This window comes from Bubalus bubalis, chromosome 13, assembly GCF_019923935.1.
Source record: "Bubalus bubalis isolate 160015118507 breed Murrah chromosome 13, NDDB_SH_1, whole genome shotgun sequence".
NCBI lineage: Eukaryota > Metazoa > Chordata > Mammalia > Artiodactyla > Bovidae > Bubalus > Bubalus bubalis.
The window spans coordinates 70,751,467-70,777,996 of record NC_059169.1 but is presented as its reverse complement, the minus strand read 5'-3'; the positions used below and the strand labels follow the sequence as shown (position 1 = coordinate 70,777,996).

The window sequence follows — 26,530 nt, the reverse complement described above, 5'->3', positions numbered from 1 at the left end:
TAACCATAAATTCATTCTCTTAAGTCTATGAGTCTTTTTTGTGACAGCCATTCTCAGTCACAGTTTCATTCTTAGACTTGATTTTTTTCTATGTAATATTTTCATTTGCAATATATATTTTCCCTTACATTTTAGTTAGTAGTTTATGAAATATATTTTTGTTTCTTCTGTATTAGGACTAGCTCTTTCCAATACTTCAGATCATTATTCCTCAAATGCCATAGTGTCCTAGAATTATATTTTTTTATCGATTACTTGAACCTAGCTAAAACTGGTCTAATGTGTGTGACAGAGTAGACTTTGGGTAGAATGTGTGGGCAGCTGTCCCTCTAGTTCATCTTCAGGCTGCTTCCAGACTGTTCCTTCAAAAATACAAATTTATTTAAATCATTGCTCAGTTTTAGAAATTAAACTACACTACATTTCCTGCTGTGTCAATTATAATGTATTCTGTCTTTATCTTAAGAGTTTGTACTCTGATGATATCCTGTAGCTGGGCTTCCCGGGTGGTACAGTGGTAAAGAATCTGCCTGCAGTGCGGGAGATGCAGGTTTGGTCCCTGGGTCGGGAAGATCTCCTGGAGGAGGAAATGGCCACCCACTCTAGTATTCTTGCTTGGGAAATCCCATGAACAGAGGAGCCTGGCCGGTTACAGTCCATGAGGTCTCAAAGAGTCGGCATGACTTAGCAACTAAACAACAACAAATTCTTTGACTCTATCTATTTCCCATCACTTGCCAGCTTTGTAGTATACACAGCCTGTGTTTTATGTTAGGCAGGTATAGGTTTGTTGACTTCTTCCCTTACTGGCTGTTATGAACATGAACATATTACTTTACCTTAGTTTCTTCACGTTAAAGAGGGGTAATACAGGGATCTGTCTCCTAGAATTAGCTGTTATAGGGATTAAAAAAGAAAGAGCCTATTTAACATGGCAAGTAAAATACTTGCCGTGGGATACATATATCTAGACCTTTGATAGGTATTTCTAGTCATTGTTAGGTATCCAAATTCTTGTTTTCACCATTTACTTATATATCTATCATTTGTTAAAAAGCTTAAATGTTTTGGATACTTAGAATATGAATGTCACAGAAATCAACATTGTATTCCTTTTGTGTAGCAATTCACACACTTGGATAAAAGGGAAAGGCATATAAAAATATTTTAAAATGAAAAGTAAATAAAATACCTCTTCTCTTATCTCTCTTTTCTTGTGTGAATCCTTTCTGTAGTTTAGTACTGAACTGCTGTATGCTTCCACAGTATGCTCAGAATATCATGAATGTGTACATAACATACTGTAGCATGTATATATATATACATCTCATATATATATATATGTCTCATCTGTTAGACTGAACTCTGTGAGTTTGAGGAGTACTTCACAGGTTGGCAATTTTGTTTTGTTTTTTTTCCTGTAAAGGAGCAGATAGCAAGTATTTTAGGCTTTGTGGCCATATGAACTCTGTTGCAACTACTTAACTATGGTTTAGAAGCCTTAAAAATAGCCAGAGATAAATTGTAAATATTAGGTATAACCACATTCCAATAAAAGCTGGCAGGAGGCCAGATTCAGTGCACAGGTCTTAGTTTGCTGACCCCTATAATGCTGCATACCTTTTGGCTGGCGAATGTAAGGCACTCAGTAAATGATAATAATTATTTATGTATTAAATGCTTTCTGTATTCTGTATACTATTGTAAACAACTTTATATATATTAGTTTACTTAATCCTTAAAACGATTCTTTGAGGTAGATATTATTGTCATCATTTTTAAAATGAAGAAACTGAAGCACAAAGAAGTTAAATCATATAAGCATTTTTGCTTAAAATCATGTAACTAGTTAGTGAAAGATTTGGGATTTGAACCCAGCATCTGACTCCAGAGCCTAGCTTTGAATCATACCAGTTCTGATATGTAGAATTCCAGGAGTGTAATATTGATTCAGTATTAGGAAATATATTAATGTAATTCACTATATTAATAGGTTAATGGGGGAAAGTATGTTTCTCTCTTTGATGTTAAAAAAAAGAAATCATTTTCTAAAATTCAGTTATCCCTGACAGCTTTTTATCAACCAAAAATAATCTTGTAAAGAGACTACCAGAAACCTATATTAAATGTCATAGTGAACTATTAGAGTACTTTCATTAAAAGAAAGGAACATTGGTCAAAGTAGCTAGTACATTAAGAAACAAGAAAAATAACCTCTAAATAATGGGGAAGAGGAGTGAGGTGGAATATATTATGGTTACTATTTGCAATTGATATGATTGTCTACTTAGAAAATATAAGACAGGCAACAGAAAATTATTTGAATCAAAAAGAGATTTCAGTAAATCAAGTGGCTATCGGATAAACTTAGATTCATTAGCTTTCTTATAAACCAGCAATAACCAACTGTGAAAAACAGTAAGAAAAGTAGAAGCCTAAATTATAAAATACTTAAGAAATTTTTAGAAATATGTTGTACCATCTGAAGAAAAAAAGTACAAGAAGATCTTAAATTGATAGAATAGTATATTCCTGAATGTGAGAACTTAATTACCAAATTAATCAGTAAAGACAGTGTAATCCTAATTAGAAATCCAACAGAATTTTTAAAATGGGATTTGACCAACTGATGTTTCAAGTTTTGAGAAAGAAAGTGCACCAGAATGGACAGTTAAGTTTCAACATGAAGCATAACAAAAGGGAATTTACCTTGTGTTTTCAAAGATAAAAAACAGGCATTGAAACATGTATAATATCATATATGAAACGAATCACCAGTCCAGGTTCGATGCATGATACAGGATGCTTGGGACTGGTGCACTGGGATGACCCAGAGGGATGGTATGGGGAGGGAGGTGGAAGGGGGGTTCAGGATGGGGAACACGTGTATACCCATGGCGGATTCATGTTGATGTATGGCAAAACCAATACAATAGTGTAAAGTAATTAACCTCCAATTAAAATAAATAAATTTATATTAAAAAATTTAAAAAAAGATAAAAAACATACCATAAAATTATAATTATTAATAAGAGTTTGGAGTAGGAATGAGCATGTTGATCAAAGGAACAGAATAAGGAATTCAGGAGGAGCTCCATGGTTACAGAAGAATTTATTATATGATAAACAAGTGAGTAATGGAAGAGCTAGTCTATATATGATGTTAGACAATTGGCTATCCTGTTGAGGTAAAGATAATTAAGTACTCACTTTGTGGCACTCTCAAAACTAAGTTCCAGTTGGACTAAATACATTCAGTAAGTAAAAAATAAAATGGCAAAAATTTTGGAAGACATGAATTTAAAAAAAATTTCAGGGCAGTGAAAGCCATTTCAAATGAGATGTCAAACTTAAATGGCATTAAAAAAGACAAGCAGTGATGGCCTGGGCTAAAATATTTGACATGTAATAGACAAAGTTAATAGTCAAGGTATACAAGGTGTGCCTACAAATCAACCTGGTAGAAAACGAGAAAGGATGTAAGTAGGAAATTCATAGAAGTAGAAATGTAGCCTATACAGTTTTGAAGAGATACTCAAACACCAATAATAAGAGAAATGTAAAACATCGATGAGATAAGATATTTTTAAATCTTTGCTAATTGGCAAAAATTGGAAAACCTTAGCTAAGTATCAAATTGGAAAGTAGCCACTCAAACTGTTGAACAGAGTATGAACAGTTTTATCTTTTTAGGGTAGAAGTTTAGTTGTATCTATCAATTTTGAAAGTGTATACTTCTAAACCGAAAGTTTCATTTCTGTGTATCTGTAATACAGAAACAATATCATAGGTTCATAGAGAATATAACATGATTTTTCCTTGAAGAAAGGGAAATACATGAAGAAAGATGAAAGCATGTCGTGCTCATCACTGGAATAAATTACAGTGTACCCCCTGGTAGAATATTAGATAGTCATGAAAAAGGATGGAGTAGATACAGATACACTTCTCTAGAAAACTCTTAAGACATTTTATGTGAAAAAGCAAGACACTTACCAGTCTATACAGTTATATTTAAACCACTCCCCTAAACCTCATCCAGGCTTCCCAGGTGGTTCAGCAGTGAAGAATCTGCTTGCCAAGCAGGAGACACTGGTGCACAGGCTTCAGTGGTTGCGTTCCCAGGCTCTAACCACAGCCCCGATAGTTATGAAACATGAGCTTAGCTGCTCCGTGGCACGTGGTATCTTTCCAGACCAGGGATCGAACCTGTGTCTCCTGCATTCACTGAGCACCAGGGAAGCCCTGGCTGTGTCAGGTCTTAGTTGCATCTTGCAGGATCTTTACTTGTGGTGCACAGACTCTCTAGTTGCCATGTGTAGGCTCAGTTGCCCTGCGACATGTGGGATCTTAGTTCCCTGACCAGGGATTGAATCTGCATCCTCTGCGTTGCAAGGTGGATTCTCAACCACTGGACCACCAGGGAAGTCCCAAATTACATATATTTTTAAGAGTCATTTTTCTGGAGTACCATTAACATTAAACAGGGTAATTTAATTAATTAGTCTTAGGAAAAATATAATCTAACATCATGTACTTATTGTTAGATCTGTGAAATGTTTGTTTTGGGGTTCTGGTAAGAAATAATAAGATTTTGCATAGTGATTCTGTGACTTTCATCTTGGTAAGTTTCACTGCAGAGGAATTTTAAAATGCTCCCCCTCCTCTTTTTTAATCTAATGTACTATGAGGTAGCACAGAGTCAGACACGACTGAAGCAACTTAGCAGCAGCAGCAGCAGCAGCAGTCAAGTTTAGAAAGTAAAAAGTCCAGACGTTTGAAAAAAAAATAGGATCTAAATTGGAAAAATACATTTTAGGATATCAGTTCAGATGAATTAGTAATTTGGATAAAAGTCCAAGTTCAAGCAGAATTTCTTGAAATTTCCCTGAAAGGGTATTTAGATAGTTTATTACAGCTGGATGTGACTCTGTAGTTGCCTTGAGAAGTTGTGGCTTCTTGAGACTGTTCATTTTTAAATCAGAATTTTGATAAAAGTGATATAACCATAGCCACATTACAAAACAGTTATACTGTAATTCCACTATCTTAATATAGTTGCTACTGTAATTTTAATACTTTTACCTAATGTTTTTTCATATGTATATTTTCAAGTAATCCTAAAATGTAGATTTAAATGTACTAAATCTACCTTGGAGTGTATAAAAGTCTTGTGATATCATGTGTGGCCTTGGAATCCTATAATTTTTAGTTTCATTGATTTAGACAAGGCAAAAGACCAAAAAAACATATTGAATTTCTCAATATATTAATAAATGTACATAATTTTCCTATGTGTCTGTCAATTACACTCTGGCTGTAATCCAAGTAGGATCTTTCTTTGTATTTTCCCACATACTTTTTGAACAAGTAGAGCTGAAGTTTCAAACCCCCAGCCAAGCTTATTTCCATGAGTTATCTACCTTGGCTTCTAGGTCTCGACTGTTATCATTATGACAGCAGCATCATTAAAATAGAACAAATTCATGTCGAATGGATGGTTGTTAATAAGGTTAGGAAATAAAGTGTATGCACAAGGAAACTAGTACAGCTTCAGAATTACGACAGGGACTGAGTGAGAAAACAGTGCTGTTTCTAAACCTAGTAGTGTTGTAACTGAATATCTCCTCCCCCCACCCACCCACACAAACTCATATCTTGAAGCCCTAAACCTCAGTGTGATTGTTTTTGGAGGTGGAGTCTTTGGGAGATTATTAAGCTTAGATGGGGTCATGAGGCTGGAGCTCTCATGATGGATTCACTAATTCTTATAAGACACAGAAGAGGGCAGAGCTTTCTCTCTCTTGGCCATGTGAAGATACAGCAAGAGAGTAGCCATTCGCAGGCCAGGAAGAGGGCCCTCACCAAGAATCTGTGCTGGCACCTAATCTTGGACTCTCAGCCTCCAAGAACTGTGAGAAATAAATGTGTGGTGTTTAAGCCACCCAGTCTATGGTATTTTGTTCCAGTAGCACAAGCTAAGACAGTAATTGGTATGATAAGTAGAGTGCAATGGTAACATATTTATCTAAAAATGTACAAGTGGCTTTGGAACTGGGTAATGGGTGGTAGAGTTTGGCCACTTCATACGAAGAGTTGACTCATTGGAAAAGACTCTGATGCTGGAAGGGATTGGGGGCAGGAGGAGAAGGGGACGACAGAGGATGAGATGGCTGGATGGCATCACCGACTCGATGGATGTGAATTTGAGTGAACTCCAGGAGTTGGTGATGGACAGGGAGGCCTGGCATGCTGCGATTCATGGGGTCGCAAAGAGTCGGACACGACTGAGCGACTGAACTGAACTGAATGGGTAGAGGCTGGACAAACTTTTGACGTATGTGCCAGAAAAAGTTGTGCTGCAGTCCATGGGGTTGCAAAAAGTTGGACGCAACTGAATGGAACCAAGGTCCCCAGCATGAAAAGACTGAGCTGGGGAGAAGGAAGGGCAATTTGACCCATGTTAATTTCACCTGCTTGGAGAAGGGGCGGGAGCAGTGGAGAGCAGTAAAAGTCACTGTTTCTTTAACATTTTGGTCTTTGAATTACTCCCACTTCTCATTTCCCCCAGTAGGAGAACACTAAGCCCAATCAGGTATACCTTGCAAAGAGGACAAATAACCCTTGGACCCACAGTAACTTTGACCCCTCCAAGAAAGAAATGATGAGAATCAACATTCATTGAGATCCTACTATGGGCTAGATGTGGTCCTAAGTGCTTCATGTGATGGTAAGTGATACAGGCAGCATTCCTGTGAAATAAGCAGTGTTCTAATTTCAGTATGAGGACACTCCAGCTCAGAGAAAAAGTAACCTGCTCTAAGTCACAAAGAACTTACTTGTCAATCACTTGTTGCACCATCCAGCACCAGCGAGAACAGAGCACTAAGTGGTCTCACCCAGCTTAGTTCTCCTCCCCATGAAGTGTTTTGGAAATTTGTAGAATTTATCTTCCAGTTTAACCATGTACGTGTTGACATACATATCAGGTTATATTCTTTAGATTTCTCTTTCATATGACAGGTGGTATTTCACATTTATTTTTTATCTGTATAGTTAGATTGCATTACCTGTGAATTTCATTTCAGAATAGAAAAGGGATATCTCAAAATATGTGATTATATGAAGGTAGCCTCTGAGTCTGAGGAACCCGAGAACTACTGCACTAACTAGTTACTCCCAGGTTCATGGAGTGTTGCCTAAGTTTTGCAGGCAAATTCTTTACCGATTGAGCCACCAGGGAAGCCCAGAATTGTCATTAAGGGACTGCTAAAGGCAAATAGTGAGAGCTTAGAAAGAAGAGAGGAGAGCTGGAGGAGAAAAGCTCGATATTTTAGAGAATTCATAAATGATCATGAACAGAATGTTGGTAGAAATATAGACTGTAATGGCCATTCTCATGAGGTCTCAGATGAGAATGAGGAACTTGTTATTGGACAATGGAGAAATGGTGATCCCTGTTATAAAGGAGTGGAGAACTAGGCAGTGTTGTGTTCATGTTCTAACATTTTGTGGAAAGTGAAACTTGTGAGTGATAAAACTAGATATTTAACTGAGGAGGTTTCTAACCAAAGTGTTGAAGGAGTGGCTTGATTCCTTCTGACTGTGTATAGCAAAATGTGAAAAGAGAGAAATGAATTGAAGAAGGGTTTGTGAAGCAGAAAAGAACCAGAAGTTAAAAAGTATTTGGAAAATTCTCAGCCTATCCAGGTTGCAAAAATGAGAAAGCACCTTCAGAAGAAGACACCAAGAGTGTGGCTCACCAACCATTTAATAAGGATATTAGTGTGGACCTGAGCCAAGGACTTAATCAGCATCTCAACAGAAGCTAGGAAGAGATGGAATTATACCATTAAAAACACTGCCAGGTGGGGCTAAAGGGCCAGGTGTGAGACTCAAGGAAGCAAGGAGAATGCAATGAAGGAAGGCATTAATCATGTGTTACTCTTCAAGAATAGAGAAGTATCCCAAAGGATCAGGGTCATCAGGGCAGAGTGCACAGGCCTGAAGGGCAGGGTACCTCCACTTTGATTTCACAGAATGGAACTTCTGCCTTGCAGAGCCACATGGGCAAGACTCTGCCAAGCGAAAGGAATGTCTTTGGAAGTGATAGCACACCTCTTAGGGTCCAGAGGGCAGAGCCTGAAACCAAAGATATTCTTATTCTCTGGCCTGAAAAATCTAATGGTATTTGCCTTGCTAGATTTTGAACTTCCTCGGGACCTGTCACCCTTTCCTTCTGATTTCTTCCTTTTATAATGAGACTATCTATCTTAGGCCTATTTTACTGTTGTAGTTTGGAAGCATGAAATTTAACAGGTTTCACAGGTTCACAGTGGGAGAGGAATTTTGTCTCAGGATGAATTGTACCTCAGGTCTCACCCAAATCTGATTTAGATGCAATTTTAGACTCTGTGTTGAAATGAGTTAAGACTTTTGTGGCTATTGGGATGGAATGAATGTGTTGTTTGTGTGTGTGTGTGTGTGTGTGTGTTTAAATTTACATGAAAAGAGCCGGGGGGAGGGGGGGCCCAGGGGCAGAATTTAGTATGGACTAAATGTTTGTGTCCTTCCAAAATTTATATGTCATAACCCTGTACCATTATGTGTTGATATTAAGGAGTGGGGCCTTTGTGAGGTAGGTGATTCATGAGGGTGGAGCCCCTATGATGGGATTAGTGCCCTTTAAATCCAGGAAGAGGATGAGAGACCAGAGCTTTCTCTCTCTTGGCTTTCTCTCTCTTGGCCATGTGAGGGTACAGAAAGAAGATAGTCCTTTGCAAGCTGGGAGAAGGGCCCTCACCAAAAACCTGACCATGCTTGCATCCAGATCTTAGACTTCCTACCCTCTAGAATTGTGAGAATATCTGTTGTTTAAGCCTCCCAATCTGTGGTATTTTGTAGCAACTGGAGCTAAGTTTGCAAATTTTTTTTTCCATTTCCATAGGTTGCCTTTTCACTCTATTCAGTGTGTCCTCTGATGCACAAAAGTATTTGAGTTTGATGTCCTATTTGTCTATTTTTGTTTTTGTAGCCTTTACTCTTGGTGTTATATCTAAGAAACAATTGCCAAGTCCAGTGTCTTGAAGCTTTCCCCCTGTTATCTTCTTGGAGAGTTATGGGTTTCACATTTGGGTCTTTAATTCATTTTGAGTTAATTTTTGAATGTGGTGTACAAGACAAGGGTTTAACTTTTTTTTTTTTGGCATGTGAATATGCAGTTTTCCCATCACTGTTTGTTGAAGAGACTGCCCTTCCTTGTTGACTGGTCTTGGCATTGTTGTCAAAGATCATTTGACCATATACGTGACAGTTTGTTCCTGGGCTCTCTGTTTTATTCCATTGGTGTATTTGTCTTTATGCCATTATCACACTGTTTGATTACTATGGCTTTGTAGTATGTTTTTTGAAATCAGAAAGTTTGAGTCGTCCAACTTTGTACTTTTCGAAATTATTTTTCTGTTTTGGATTCCTTGAGATTCCATAGGAATTTTAGAATGAATTTTTCTTGGGGGGAAAAAAAAAAGCCATTGAGATTTTGATAGAGATTACATTTGCTCTGTGATCTTCCCTGGTGGCTCAGAGGTTAAAGCGTCTGCCTCCAATGCAGGAGACTGAGGTTCAGTCCCTGGGTGGGGAAGATCCCCTGAAGAAGGAAATGGTAACCCATTCCAGTATTCTTGCTGGAGAATCCCATGGACGGAGTAGCCTGGTAGGCTACAGTCCACGGGTCGCAAAGAGTCAGACACAACTGAGCCACTTCACTTTCACTTTCACTTTTCACTTTCACATTTGGTCTGTAGATTGCTTTGGGTATTATGGACATCTTAACAATATTAAGCCTTCTAACTCTGAACACAGGGTATCTTTCCATTTATTTGTGTCTTCTTTAATTTTTTTTAGCAATATTTCATGGTTTCAGAATACAAATCTTTGTTCTCCTTGGTTAGATTTATTCCTAATTATTCTTTTTAAAAGTACCTGAAACAGATATCAGATTGTTTCAGTTAGTGTATAGAAATGCAGCTGATCTTTGTGCATTGATTTTTGCATTGTGTATTTTTACCAAATTTATTTGTTCTAATAGTTTTTTTAAAAAATTTTAGGGTTTTCTACATGTAAGATCCTGTCATCTGTGAACAAAGATAGTTTTACTTATTTATCCCCAATTTGTATGTCTCTTATTTCTTTTTCGTGCCCAATTGCTTTGCCTATGACTTCTAGTACTGTGTCCAATACTATGAATAGGTGTGGTGAGAGTGGGCATTCTAACCTTTTTCCTGACTAGAAGAAAGCTTTCAGCCTTTCACCACAGAGTGTAATGTTAGCCCTGACGTTTTCACACATGGCCTTTAATACGTTGAAGTAGTTTCTTTCTGTTCCTAGTTTGTTGAGTATTTTTATCATCAAAGTGTGTTGAATCTTATCAAGTGTTTTTTTTTTTTTGCATCAATTGAGGTGATCATGTGTTCATTTTAACTTTAAAAAATAATTGTATTGAAGTATATGCAGAGAAGTACATACACAGTATACAGCTAAATTTATAATACACTGAAAGTGAAGTTGCTCAGTCATGTCCGACTCTTTGTGACCCCATCGACTGTAGCCCACCAGGCTCCTCTGTTCATGGGTATTCTCCAGGTAAGAATATCTTCTCCACCCAGAGATTGAACCCAGGTCTCCCACATTGCAGGCAGATTCTTTACCCTCTGAGCCACCAGGGAAGCTTATAACACTCTAGTAATTACCATGTAACAGCCTCCCAGGTCAAGATGTAGAACAGTAGCAGCACCCCCAAAACTGCCTTCCTGCCCCTCCTGGTCCCCATCCTTTCTTCCTTTCCAAAGGCAATCACTACCTGATTTTTAATACCAGACAAATTTAATTGGTTTTTAAACTTTCTATAAATTGTTCAGTATGTACTCTTCTGTGTCTATTTTTCACTCACATTGTATTTGTAAAATTCATTTTTTTTGTTCTCTGTATCACTAGTCCATTAAATTTTTATTGCTGTATAGTAGTGAGTTGGATGAATCAGATACAGTGTTCCATTTACTGTTGAGGGACATTTAGATTACTTACAGTTTGGGGCTATTAAAGATGAATGCTGCTGTATATACCTTCATGTACTTATCTTTTGATACACATGCTCATGCATTTCTTTTTGGTGTATACTAGGAGTCTAATTGGAGAAGGCAATGGCACCATACTCCAGTACTCTTGCCTGGAAAATCCCATGGATGGAGGAGCCTGGTAGGCTGCAGTCCATGAGGTCACTAAGAGTCGGACATCACTGAGCGACTTCACTTGCACTTTTCACTTTCATGCATTGGAGAAGGAAATGGCAACCCACTCCAGTGTTCTTGCCTGGAGAGTCCCAGGGATGGGGGAGCCTGGTGGGCTGCCGTCTCTGGGGTTGCACAGAGTCAGACACGACTGAAATGACTTAGCAGCAGGAGTCTAATAGCTGAATCATAGCCAGGTCATAGAATATTCATATTCATGTTCAATTTTGGTAGATAATATCAAACTGGTTTCCAAAGTGATTTTTATGAGTTTTCATTCGCATTCCTTATGATTGTGTCAGTTGCTCTGTAGCTTCGTTAATACTTGATATCATCAGTCTTTTCCATTTTTATCATCCTAGTATGCGGTAGGCATTTCATTGTGATTTTAATTAACTTTTTCTCAATAATGAACTTGAGAATCTTCTCATACGTTTATTGGTACCTTGAATTTCCATTTTTGTGAAGAGCGTATTCAGGTCTCATCTCATTTTTCTTTTTTTTTTAAAACTCAATTTGTTAGGAGGCCTGAATTTGCTAAATATGTGCTCTTTTACAGTTATATATGTTGTAAATATCTTTCATTCTGTGGCTTGCTTTCTCATTCTCTTAAAGATTTTTTTTAAATGAATCATAGTACTTAATGAAGTTCAGTATGTCATTCTTTTACGTTATGATTTAAGAAACATAATTTATTCCCTGTTTAAAAAACCTTTCTCTGTCTCACAGTTATGAGATTTTCTTTTGTGTTATCTTTAGGAGCTTTTTGTCTTACCTTTTGCATTCAGATATGCAATCTATCTGGCATCAATTTTTTAAACATTGTTTAATTTGACAGTAGTTAGAAAAAAAATTTGCAGTAGTACTGCCAGACATTAAATTACTATCACATAGATGGGCAAATATTGACATATGGATATAGAGACTGATATGTTGGAGCCATCTTGTACTTATGTACAAAAGTGATTATTAAAAATTCAGGCATTTTCAGGTCAGTTTTTAAACCATGGTGGCTTGGAATGGACCATGGGGGAATGTGTATTCATTCCATAGAAATTAGCAAGTGTGACAAATCACTTCTCTTTTTTTTCACATATCAAATTTATTAAAAAAAAAAAGTGAAAATAGATGCATAATTTAAAACAAATGGGTAAATGTGGTCACAAAATGAGAACATAGAAACTGAGTAGTAGCAAAATTAAAAGAAATTGATTGAAAGAAGCTGGCAGGGCAGGAATGAAAGGAACTTTTAGGTTTCCAAATGCAACATTTTAGTTGCATGACTGAAGTTTCCAGTTTGCAAGCTGAAATAAAACCAATTGCTTTGCATGTAGTGTGAATATGGCCATACAAGAAAGCAATCCAAGAAAACTGCAGGGGGCGAGGGTTTGATACCAGTCATGGAACTGAGATCCCACATGCCGTGCAGCACAGCTGTGATGAATAAGTAAAAACAAAATTCCATTTAAAAAAGCTAAACATTTTGACCCTACTGAATTGTAGACTACTACAAGCATCCAACAATGTTTATTTTACCTTTCAGTATAGATTTGATAAAATTTATGATTGACCTCAGTTGTGCTCATTTTGACATGTAATTTGCTGACATTGGTTGATGTTATACATGGTAGATTGATACTACCTCAAATCTTTTACTTTTTTAAAATATATAACAGGTGATACTGTGTATACAGTTAAAGTGTTCTAAATGTATGAGCTTTCATCACTGAAATGATTTGGCTTATTGTAAGGTTCTTAGGAAGAAACAATAAAACCAGAATGACAGAAGACCAAAGCCAGAACTTAACACTTGAAGTTTCTTTTTCTAATCCTGAAGAAATTTTTCTACCGTTTTGCTCTGAGGAATCAATAAAAGATTGTAGTTCTTGTGTAATTCCTAGAGACTGATAGGGTGATGAGAGTTAATTATTTCTTCATAAACACCTTCTCGGCTCAAATTAAAAAGAATCAGTGATAGAGTTGCCTCACTCAGTCATGCATTTTAATTCTTATTCCAGGGTTTAGTTAAAGTAGTGGCGGTTAAATTAAATAAATGGTATGTAGAGATGGAAGGAATAGAGAGACAGACAAGACAGACATGGCATTTAAATAGAAGCTCCTGATAACGTATCTTGATTTGCTGTCTACATTGACAGATGTTTGGTAAACAAGAAATGTGTTTCCTTAAATGATCTGTTGACAGAAAAAAGAGTCAGAACATCTCTTTATCTTGAATGTGTTGTATTTTAGTGTATTTTTAAGGATGTACATACAAATGGCTATATATTTTTGTTTTTCAGAGTTGGAGGGTTATCCGGTATATTAATGTCTTACTGATAATGGCAGAACATCCACCACTACTGGATACAACTCAGATTTTAAGTAGTGATATTTCTCTTCTGTCTGCCCCTATTGTAAGTGCAGATGGAACACAACAGGTAAGGAAACTGAAATGTTTATTTCTGATGTCTAGTACACATGTATTTCTTTCAGAAGAATGCAAAATTTAGAACAGAATGAGGCATCACAACAATGGGTTCCTGTTAATATTTTAAAATCCAGTTCACACTGTTGTTCTGGTTTCATAGGAAAATGAAATGAGACTGTTTTTGAAGCTGCTTCTAAAATGTCTCACTAATTAATCGTTCAATTGCTTGTGTTTCTATTTAGTTGCCACTGAACTTGTTTTTAACATTTTACTTTAGGCAAACAGTATACTAGTCCCTGAACGTTTTTTAACTAAGTTTAACCTTGTGCCTCAATGGTTATTATAGATCATTACTTCAAATCACTATGAAATCATGATTTAATTATATGGTTAAATGACTGCCTGCATTATATTAAAATCTTTTCTTCTCACCGGAATCCCCCTCCCCTCTAAAAGCAAACACACAATTCCTGGTGTGTTTTTCTCCCAGGGCTTTATAAATAAAGTTCTGTTATTTCGTTGATGCCTCATTCCCTCAGCAGTCCTAAAGGGATGAGAATGATGGGCTTTCATAAGTACTTGTGATGTGCCAAGCGATGTACTTAATTCTCACGGCTACCTTGTATGGTCTGGATTTTAATGTTGTGAGTAAGGAAACAAAGATTAAGGAGATAATAAATAATAATGAGAGAAGAGAAGGATCAATTTGAGTTCTCACTATGGGAAAAAACATGTGCTAAGAACTTTATGATCTTATTTAATTTTTTCAGCAATCCTGTCCCTATTGCAGATGAAATGAAATGAGTTTCAGAAAGGCCCAAGATCACACAAAGCTTTTTTGCTCCATTATTCATATTGCTTCCTTGGGAAACTAAGAGAAATATAATTGTATTTTGTTACTTTATAAACATAGTATCTACAGTGGGCAATTATTTGCTTACCAGATAATGAACTACTCTGTTCACTTTGCTATTGAAAAATTGAGTGATGAGCTTTTCTGTTTTGAATAAACGTGGTATGAAAAGTATACACTGGTTTTTATTTTCACATGTGCTCTGATAGCTTTTAGCAGCAACTTCATTTCACTAAAGTTGCTTTTTATGATAAAATTCAAGTCTGTTAAACAGGTTTTTTTCTCCCTTAAAAATAATAGATGTGGCAGATATTCGTTTACTTTAAGGCTCTGGGAGTGCCTTTTATCATTGTTGCCTTAGGCAAATCACTGGCTTCAAGTTGTTTATAGTGTAATACAAGAAAGAATCTCTGAAGCAGTTAATTACAGTACACTGATGTAGTTCCTATAGTGTATAGTCTGTTAAAGGGAAGACAAAAGGCTGAATCAAGACCAGAATGCCCTCTTAAGACATTTCTTTCTTTTCTTTCAAAAGGAGATTCTTTTGGCAGAATTTTTCTTGAGAGCTTAAGAGCACCATGGCTAGCATATAGTAGTGATTGTGTAGACGGATACAGAGAAAGGAGCTGGGAATAGAAGAGCTTACTAGAGCAAGATTTGAAGGATCGGGTGGAGTCAGTAGTTCTAGAAGACAGGTTTCTATGTAGGCTTTGAAAAGTCAGGTGTCAAGAGGTGGAATAAAGCCTTAAATTCTAACTAGCACTCTTTGCTAGTTAGGGGAGAGATATCAGTGAATGGAACGAGCATAGGATTGGTCGATAGATTTGATTTCGGTGACTTAAGACAAATCACTTCTCTCTGAGAGAGAGGTAATAATAACTGCTTACAGTAGGTGTACCTTTGAGGGTGAAATGAGCTTCAGTAAATATTTGCTGAATTTGAATTGAAGCACTCAATGAATGCTTAAAAGACTGAAGAAACTCTATAGGTATGTCAGTCAGGACTTAAGTCAACAGATATAGTAAGCTGAGAAATAATTACGACTGATGCTGAGTATAGGTGTAACAAAATAGGCCCATAGCTATGGTAGACTGTAAGGAGCTGAAGCTAGCAATAAGTAGGTAACAGTTGACAACACACCCCTCTGTCTTAACTCAGGAACTTACTGCTGTGCCAAGCATGGCCAAATTAAGAGCTTGCCTGTGGTGATATGACACCACCGGGTTGGTGCCCAGAGTAAAGAGGCAAGCTGAAGACAGTTCCTGACAGAAGGAAGTCTCGTGTACGTGCATGATGTTAACAGTTTAGGATAACAGATCGGTTGTCCTTTGTCTTTACTGTCTTGGGAATATCATTCTGTTTCTTTTTGGGAATATGAGATGATTTCTGTTCTACCTCTTGAGATCAAATTAATTTTCTTATGGTTGACCATCCAGATTATCTAAAATACTCATCAATATTTTCTCACTTTTTTATAGCAAACACATTTTATACAATGTCACATACATAGTGGGTCTTTTGGCTTATGAATTAAACTGGAAGGAATCACTCCTGACATCATTACTGCTAGTGTTGCTTTTAGGGAAGCTGTGATAGACATTTATCTTTAATTTTGACTGGCAGCACCTTTACTGTTTTTTGTGCTTGAAAAATTTTATTCATCTTTTTTTTATTCTTGGAGTGTTTTAGGTTTACAGAAAAATTGAGCTGAGAGGTTTTCTCATTTACATCTTACACACAGTTTCCCCTGTTGTTAACATCTTACAGGTACATTTGTTGCAATTAATAAACCAATGTGCTTAATTGCTCAGTTGTGTCTGACTCTTTGTGACCCCATGGACTGTAGCTTGCCAGGCTCCTCTGTCCACAGGGATTCTCCAGGCCAGAATACTGGAGTGGTTAGCCTTTCCCTTCTCCAGAGTATCTTCCCAACCCAGGTGTCAAACCCAGGTCTCCCACATTGCAGGCAGATTCTTTTCCATCTGAGCCACCAGGGAAGCCCAATAAATAAACCAATATTGATACATTATTGTATCAATAAACCAATGTTGATACATTATTAAGTTCCACAGTTTACATTAGGGTTCATTCTTGCTGCTAAGTCCCTTCAGTTGTGTCCGACTCTGTGCAACCCCATAGACGGCAGCCCACCAGGCTCCCCCATCCCTGGGATTCTCCAGGCAAGAACACTGGAGTGGGTTGCCATTTCCTTCTCCATTGCATGAAAGTGAAAAGTGAAAGTGAAGTTGCTCAGTCGTGTCCGACTCTTCGCGACCCCATGGACTGCAGCCCACCAGGCTCCTCCGTCCATGGGATTTTCCAGGCAGGAGTACTGGAGTGGGGTGCCATTTTTGGCATTGTACAATTCTGTGGGTTTTGAGAAATGTGTAATACTATGTATCATTATTATAGTATTATAAAGAACAGTTTAACTTCCTTAAAACTCCCCAATGCTCCATTATTCCTCCCTCACTCCCCACCCTTGGAACTTTGGCAAATAGCTGTATTTTTACTGTCACTATAGTTTTTATCTTTTTCCGGAATATCTTATAGTTTGAATCATGCAGTATGTAGCCTTTCAGACCAACTTCTTTCGCTTAGCAATATGATCTAGAAAATTTCTTTTTGTGGCTGTTTCAGTAGCTCATTTCTCTTTATTATTGTATGAATGATGCTGTTGTATCATTCATTGTATGATTGTATTGTATGAATAATACATTATATGAATGATACTTCATTGTATGAATGTACTGCTTTATTCATTTACCTATTAAAGGACAGCTTAGTTGTTAATAGTTTCTGGCAATTATAAGTAAAAGTGCTTTAACATTTATATGTAGGTTTTTGGTTAGACATAAGTTTTCAACTAGTTGGATAAATATCTAGGAACATCATTGCTCGATCTATGTTTAGCTTTATAAGAAACTGACAAGCTGTTTTCCAGAGTGGCTGTGTGTCATTTCACATCTTCAGGCACCTGCTTGATCTGAGATTGTATCTTTTCTTGGTAAAGCCCTTATGAGTGTTCCTCCTACCCTGTTAGAACCCCCACGTGTGCTTTAGGGAATTTGAGCTTTAAAGTACATGAAATGCTCTTAGTTCTAGTCACTATTGGTACCAACAAAAGGAAAGTTCAGATATTTTGGTTTCTTGTGTGGTTCAACACTTTCCTATTTTAACTTTACCTTCTCTAATTTCTGTTCATTTACCTTCCAAAAATATTGAATGCATGTAAACTTTTGGTAATCTGATCACACGGACCACAGCCTTTCTAACTCAGTGAAACTAAGCCATGCCGTGTGGGGCCACCTAAGACGGACGGGTCATGGTGGAGAGATCTGACAGAATGTGGTCCACTGGAGAAGGGAATGACAAACCACTTCAGTATTCTTGCCTTGAGAACCCCATGAACAGTATGAAAAGGCAAAATGATAGGACACTGAAAGAGGAACTCCCCAGGTCGGCAGCTGCCCAATATGCTGCTGGAGATCAGTGGAGAAATAACTCCAGAAAGAATGAGGGATGGAGTTAAAGCAAAAACAACACCCAGTTGTAGATGGGACTGGTGATAGAAGCAAGGTCTGATGCTGTGAAGAGCAATATTGCATAGGAACATGGAATGTTAGGTCCATGAATCAAGGCAAATTGGAAGTGGTCAAACAGGAGATGGCAAGAATGAACGTCAATGGCAAAAACAAGACTGGGAACTGACTGTGGCTCAGATCATGAACTCCTTATGCTAAATTCAGACTTAAATTGAAGAAATTTCCCTAGACCATGCAGGTATGACCTAAATCAAATCCCTTATGACTATACAGTGGAAGTAAGAAATAGATTTAAGGGACTAGATCTGATAGACAGAGTGTCTTATGAACTATGGACGGAAGTTTATGTCATTGTACAGGAGACAGGAATCAAGACCATCCCCAAGAAAAAGAAATGCAAAAAAGCAAAACGGCTGTCTGAGGAGGCCTTACAAATAGCTGTGAAAAGAAGAGAAGCAAAAAGCAAAGGAGAAAGGAAAGATATGAATGCAGAGTTCCAAAGCATAGCAAGGAGAGATAAGAAAGCCTTCCTCAGCGATCAATGCAATAAAATAGAGGAAAACAATAGAATGGGAAAGACTAGAGAGCTCTTCAAGAAAATGAGAGATACCAAGGGAACATTTCATGCAAAGATGGGCTCGATAAAGGACAGAAATGGTATGGACCTAACAGAAGCAGAAGATATTAAGAAGAGGTGGCAAGAATACACAGAAGAACTGAACAAAAAAGATCTTCATGACCCAGATAATCATGATGGTGTGATCACTCACACTCACCTAGAGCCAGACATCCTGGAATGTGAAGTCAAGTGGGCCTTAGAAAGCATCACTACGAACAAAGCTAGTGGAGGTAATGGAATTCCAGTTGAGTTATTTCAAATCCTAAAAGATGATGCTGTGAAAGTGCTGCACTCAATATGCCAGCAAATTTGGAAAAGTCAGCAGTGGCCACAGGACTGGAAAAGGTCAGTTTTCATTCCAATCCCAAAGAAAGGCAACGCCAAAGAATGCTCAAACTACCGCACAATTGCACTCATCTCACACGCTAGTAAAGTACTGCTCAAAATTCTCCAAGCCAGGCTTCAGCAATACGTGAACTGTGAACTTCCAGATGTTCAAGCTGGTTTTAGAAAAGGCAGAGGAACCAGAGATCAAATTGCCAACATCCACTGGATCATGGAAAAAGCAAGAGAGTTCCAGAAAAACATCTATTTCTGCTTTATTGACTATGCCAAAGCCTTTGACTGTGTGGATCACAATAAACTGGAAAATTCTGAAAGAGATGGGAATACCAGACCACCTGACCTGCCTCTTGAGAAACCTGTATGCAGGTCAGGAAGCAACAGTTAGAACTGGACATGGAACAGCAGACTGGTTCCAAATAGGAAAAGGAGTACGTCAAGGCTGTATATTGTCACCCTGCTTATTTAACTTCTATGCAGAGTACATCATGAGAAACGCTGGACTGGAAGAAGCACAAGCTGGAATCAAGATAGCCGGGAGAAATATCAATAACCTCAGATATGCAGATGACACCACCCTTATGGTAGAAAGTGAAGAAGAACTAAAGAGCCTCTTGATGAAAGTGAAAGAGGAGAGAAAAAGTTGGCTTAAAGCTCAACATTCAGAAAACTAAGATCATGGCATCTGGTCCCATCACCTCATGGCAAATAGATGGGGAAACAATGGAAACAGTGGCTGACTTTATTTTTTGGGGCTCCAAAATCACTGCAGATGGTGATTGCAGCCATGAAATTAAAAGACGCTTACTCCTTGGAAGGAAATTTATGACCAACCTAGACAGCATATTAAAAAGCAGAGAGACATTTCTTTGTCAACAAAGGTCCATCTAGTCAAGGCTATGGTTTTTCCATTAGTCATGTATGGATGTAAGAGTTGGACTATAAAGAAAGCTGAGCGCCGAAGAATTGATGCTTTTGAACTGTGGTGTTGGAGAAGACTCTTGAGAGTCCCTTGGACTGCAAGGAGATCCAACCAGTCCATCCTAAAGGAGATCAGTCCTGGATGTTCATTGGAAGGACTGATGTTGAAGCTGAAACTCCAATACTTTCGCCACCTGATGCGAAGAGCTGACTCATTGGGAAAGACCCTGATGCTGGGAAAGATTGAGGGCAGGAGGAGAAGGGGACAACAGAGGATGAGATGGTTGGATGGCATCACCAACTCGATGGGCATGGGTTTGGGTGACTCCGGGAGTTGGTGGCCTGGGAGGCCTGGCATGCTGCGGTTCATGGGGTCGCAAAGAGTTGGACACGACTGAATGACTGAACTAAACTGCCACTTTTGGTTAAGGTCTTTCAAAACTCAGTGCCTGTCTAGTGTTTTTATCAGAATCTTCTCCATTTCATTAATTTTTTAATTGTTATTTTATAAATCTCCATTACTATTTTATCTCACTTGTCCCTGCAGCTTTTTAATTTATGGAGGTGACTTGAGTAATGACATAGAGAGACTAAATTTGTGTTACTTATATTTCCTGAAAGAAGAGAGCATGCCATGCCACGCTGGACCACAGGGAAAACACCAGATTTTGGTCCGGAAGCGGAAGCAGAAACAGGCAGAAAGCCTAGACCAAAGCCATTAATTAGTGTTTTCTCAGGAAAGACACAACAGGGTAAACAGCTTTGGTTTGGCTGTTCATTAATTGTGGCAGGGAAGAAATCAGTATTGAAGGATGTGGAGAACAGGGCACCCTTGTTCACTGCTGATGGGAATGTAAATTGTTGCAGACATTATGGAAAACAATATGGAGATGCCTCAAAAAATTAAAAATAGAACTACCACATGATCCTGCAATTTTACTTCTAGTATTTATCTGAAGTAAGTGAAATCATGTCTCAAAGAAGATATATGTACCCCTGTGTTGTGTTTGTTACAGCATTGTTTGCAATAGCAAAGACATGGTATGGTCTCACTTATATATGGAATATACATTTTTTTATTAATTTATTTTAATTGGAGGGTAATTACTTTACAGTATTGTGGTGGTTTTTGCCATACATTGACATGAATCAGCCTCGGGTGTACATGAGTTCCCCATCCTGAACTCCCCTCCCCATCCCATCCCTCTGGGTAATCCCAGTGCACCAGCTTTGAGTGCCCTGTTTCACGCATTGAACTTGGACTGGCCATCTATTTCACATATGGTAATATACATGTTTCAGTGCTGTTCTCTCAAATCATCCCACTCTCACCTTCTCCCACTGAATCCAAAAGTCTGTTATTTGTATCTGTGTCTCTTTTGCTGTCTCATGTATAGGGTCGTTCAGTTCAGTTCAGTTGCTCAGTTGTGTCCGACTCTTTGAAACCCCATGGACTGCAGCACACCAGGCCTCCCTGTCCATCACCAACTCCCAGAATTTACCCAAACTTATGTCCGTCAAGTCGGTGATGCCATGCAACCATCTCATCCTCTGTCGTCCCCTTCTCCTCCTGCCTTCAATCTTTCCCAGCATCAGAGTCTTTTCAAATGAGTTAGTTCTTCACATCAGGTGGCCAAAGTATTGGAGTTTCAGCCTCAGCATCAGTTCTTCAAATGAATATTCAGGACTGATTTCCTTTAGGATGGACTGGGAGGGTTGTCATTACCATCTTTCTACATTCCATATATATGCATTAATATACTGTGTTGGTGTTTTTCTTTCTGACTTACTTCACTGTATAATAGGCTCCAGTTTCATCCACCTCATTAGAACTGATGCAAATGCATTCTTTCTAATAGCTGAGTAATATTTATATAGGATATATTTTTAAATGAGCTCGTAGATACAGAGAACAGATTGGTTATTGCAGAGTGGGAAATTAGGGTGGTGGGCAAACAGGGTAAAGATGGCCAAAATGTACAAACTTCCAGTTATAAGATAAATAAATCCTAGGAATGTAATGTACAGCAGAATGACTATAGTTAGCAGCAGCATATTTTAAAGTTGCTAAGGGAGTAGATCTTAAAAGTTATCATCACAAGAAAAAACTTGTAACTGTGTGGTGGTAGATGTTAACTAAACTTACTGTGGTAATTATCTTGTAATATATTCATATCAAATCTTGCTGTACACTTAAAACTACCAATACAATGTTTTGTCAATTAAATCTCAAGAAAATAAAAAAATGATTCTGGCAGATTTGGGGCTATACAGGTGGTCTTTAGTTGCCTGTTACTTGGCCCTGGGATGACTTAGAGCAGCAGAAATACTGGCTTGTAAGAGTTCAGTAAGGGGGTTAGTTGGATCTGTAGACTTGTAATTGGTTGGTTTGCATGTGAGGGGTGTGCTCCTGACTGAGCCCTTTGCCACTTCTAAGAATTGGTTAGCCCTGGGATGGGCAGTCTCTTCCCTAGCCAGCTCAATCATAAATGCCAAAGCATCAAGAACACACAAAATAAGAAAATATGGTTAAAGTAATTGGTCCTGTGATGAACAGATGCTAGAAAGAGAATTTAAGAAAACAGGGAACATACCCTCAGCTTACTTTTTTCAAAACCTGTTTAAATTGTAAGTTACAACCTATATATATAGAAAAGTACATAAAACAAAGATGTAATATAGCACATGAATAAAACGTGCTATATTTTATAATTTTTTATATATTTTATATATTTTTATTTATTTATTTATTATATATTTATTATATTTATATAATTTTATATATTTTTTATAATTTATAAAACATAAATTCTTATAACTGCCAGCCAGACTAACTGCCAACATCCTAGAAATCCCCTGTGTATTCCTTCTACATCACAATACCCATTTTTGGAGGTTACCATTATCTTTACTTTTATGGGAATTACTGCCAGACTGTTCTTTATAGTTTTATGTATGTATATATCACTAAGCAATAATGGTTTAGATTTGCCTATTCTTGATCTTTAAAGTAATCTTTACTATAACTGATCTTTTGTGTCTTTCATTTATTGTTGTATGTTGCTGAAATGTGTTCTTTTCCTTGCTGTATAGGATTCCATGTATGAATTTACAACAGTATATTGATTTATCTCTTCTATTCTTGATGGACATCTAGGCAGTTCCTAGTTTGTTGCTGTTTTTTTCTTTCGATTTGTCAAAACCCTTTGTATATATTCTGGATATAAACCTTTTATCAGGCACCAGTGTAGTGAATTGGAGAAGGCAATGGCACCCAACTCCAGTACTCTTGCCTGGAAAATCCCATGGATGGAGGAGCCTGGTGGGCTGCAGTCCATGGGGTCGCTAAGAGTTGGACACAACGGAGCGCCTTCACTTTCACTTTTCACTTTCATGCATTGGAGAAGGAAATGGCAACCCACTCCAGTGTTCTTGCCTGGAGAATCCCAGGGACAGGGGAGCCTGGTGGGCTGCCGTCTATGGGGTCGCACAGAGTCAGACACGACTGAAGCGACTTAGCAGCAGCAGTGTAGTGAATGTTTTCTCTTATCCTTGTAACCACACTTTTCAGTATCTTGATGAACAATTCTTAATTTTAATGTAGTCACATTTATCAGTTCTTTTATCTAGAGTTTGTATTTTTTGTTTGTTTAAAAAATTCTTCCCTACATTGAGGTAATGTTTTTCTACATTATCTTCTAAAAAGTATGGTTTCACTTTGAACATCTTATTAAAAAATCCACTGGAGTTTTCTTCTGTGAATTGTGTTAATTTGATTATTTTTCCATAGGTATATCAAATTATCTCACACCATTTATTGAAACAACTGTCATTTTCCTGTTGCTTCACAGTGATATTTATGCCATAAATTAAGTGACCATAAATCTGTGGAGTCTTTTCTGAATTATTAATTCTATTCTGTTGATCTGTTTTGATTATCCCTATGCCAAGAACACACCAATACTTTAAATAACGTCTTGGAACCTGGTGGGGCAAACTGTCTCACTTTGTTGTTCTTTGAGAGTGTTTTGACATGCTTGGCCTTTACGTTACATACAAATTTTAGAAATAGCCTCTCAGTATACACAGACACAACCTTCTGAGATTCGGATTTGGATTACTTTGCATCTGTAGATCAAATTAGGAGAGAATTGACATCTTTACAGTATCGAATTTTTCAGTCCTTAAAGTTCAAGTTGGTATATCTAAGCTATTATAAATTGTATCCATGTGTATGAAATTTCATGTTCTGTTGTTGGTAAATAGAAACACAGCTTATTTTTGTATATTGCTTTAATATCTAGCAACCTTGCAGGATAATAATCTCTTACTATATTTTTATTGCAAGAGAGTGGTATCCCTCTCGTTTTTATCCCTTGATTCTTGGACTTGGACTGGCTATGAGAGAAACAGCAACATATATTGGACACCAATTTAGAGCATATGCCACCTCCTAGGAAACCTTGCTGCAGCCCTGCAATGTATTGACACTTAGCTGTTTCTATAACTTAAAACATTAAAATTTTTACATTATTTTAGTGAAATATTTATGAGTATATACATACACTTAAACCTGTTGTGGAAGACAGAATCATCAAATCTAAAGGGAACAGCATCTTAGTGAAATAAAGCATAATGGTCATGGAATTTTGATGGACTCTGATCTAAAAACAATAGATATTCTATTAAATTAACTCCTGGATAGTATACAGTTAGAATAATTCCTAATTCTCTAGTTAAGGAATTCTGTACTTAGTCAGCTCCTGTGCCCCAGAATCATGTAAGAATTGTTGACTTTTAAGAAATGTAAGTTGGACTGAAGTGAGGAAGAAATAAAGAGTAACTGGTAAGCAGCACTAAATAAATAAGGAAATGCATTCAACTGAAATTTATCCATGGGATACTGAAAATTCTTTAAAGTGAATCTGATTGTAAACTTCTGTAATAAGAGACACTAAATGAAAAGGAGACTTTTTACAAAGATGATTTTTCCCATGATCTTTTGTATGTTCTTACGTTAGCGTAATACAAAGCAAGATTTTTTTTGTCAAAAACTATACAGATGTTTGTAGAACTAGAAGTTGAATTCTGCTTTTTCAGTTCTCATAATGTTTCCCTTTCAATAATATACTTATGGTTGTTTTATATTCAAGTACTGTTGTATATCTACTTAACCGCCAGATAAAACGCCCAGGAGTCAAATTCCTGAAATGCATTTATGTGATATTTCAAAAAAGAACATTTTGAAAATCAAATATGCACACGTATATAAACACATGACAGAAAATTATACAAGAAATTATAAGCAGGGACTGACCCCAGAAAAAGAGTTTACATTTTATACAACATTTTGTAGTGTTTGAGTATTTTTTTAATCTTGTGGATTTATTACTTTTTAAACTTAAAAAAAAAAGTTCTAACAATTTAAAAAAGGAAAAAAGCCATGCAAGTGTACATAAATATATATCACAGGAAGAAAAGCTCTGTACACATATATATCCATTTATTAACAGTGGTTCTTCTTAGGAAAGAGAAGCTTGTTGGCAAGAGGTTAAAATTTTGCTTTATCTGAACTGTTGAAGATTTTAAGAATGTCTTTATTTAAAACCAACATAAGTCAGAGAAGTGCACAAATCATTTCTGTACAGGCCAGTTAAAAAAACTAAAAGGAGCATAACCCCTGTAACCATCCTCAGGTCAAGCAATAGAACTTTACCAGCACTCCCAAAAGGCTTCTTGGGAAGGATTTGAAAGGTAATCCCAAGAAGTCTCTTGGGAAGGATTATGCTTTTAATCCTTCCTAGAAGTATTCCCTCTCTCCCAAAGAATATCTATCCCTTTTTACTTCCCCAAACCAAAGATTAGTTTTCCCTGTCTTTGAATTTTACATAAGTAGAATTATACAGTATGCATTATTTTGGTCAACATATGACATTCATTCCTGTTACCATTCATAGCTATACATAGTATTTGCTGTATAATATTCCATCCTATAAATATGCCTTAGTTGCTTCAATTTATTGTTGATGGAAAATTGGGTTGTTTCCAGTTTTTGCTTACTACAAGTGATTCTTCAAGAACATTCCTGTACACAACTTCTGCACATGTGTATGCTTTTCTTTTGGGTATATACCTAGTAATGGAGTGCATGGGTCATAGGGAATATATTAATATATGTTCAAGTAGTAACTGCTATTATTTTTGTTTGTTTATTTCTACTTATACATCCCCAATACCTCAAATACAATTGAACTCCTCTCATATTCCCTCAAACACCAAGCTTTTATTACTGCTTCAGTTTTTCCTTATTGTAGAGTACTATTATTTTCCCCAAATAGCTGCTGCTTCCCTCTAGGGTAAGATTATTTTTTCCTGTCCTGCTATTGGCAAAAAAAAAGGTTTCCAAAGAGGCAGCACCAGTTCCAGAAGCGTATGTTTTTTGCGTTTGCTCTGCAGTCAGATCAACATTTGGAATTGTCTGTTTGTTTCATTTTATCTATTATCATGATAGATATATATACTATTCGAATTTTAAAG

The 26,530-nt window shown here is 37.1% G+C and overlaps 1 protein-coding gene across 8 annotated transcripts in view; it reads left to right on the top strand.

Annotated features, from left to right (window-relative positions):
• FNDC3A (fibronectin type III domain containing 3A) overlaps positions 1–26,530 on the top strand; it is a 114,209-nt gene that overhangs the window by 8,519 nt on the left and 79,160 nt on the right. For 5 of the 8 annotated variants that reach the window (XM_006063594.4, XM_045162477.1, XM_006063592.4 and 2 more), the window contains exon 2: positions 13,586–13,723. In XM_006063594.4, coding sequence (XP_006063656.2) covers positions 13,625–13,723 — 99 coding nt within the window. In that variant the 5' untranslated portion in view covers positions 13,586–13,624. Of the gene's footprint in view, positions 1–6,571; positions 6,731–8,034; positions 8,188–13,585; positions 13,724–26,530 lie in introns of those variants that run through there. The other 3 variants (XM_006063591.4, XM_044926972.2, XM_044926971.2) reach the window with 3 other exon arrangements.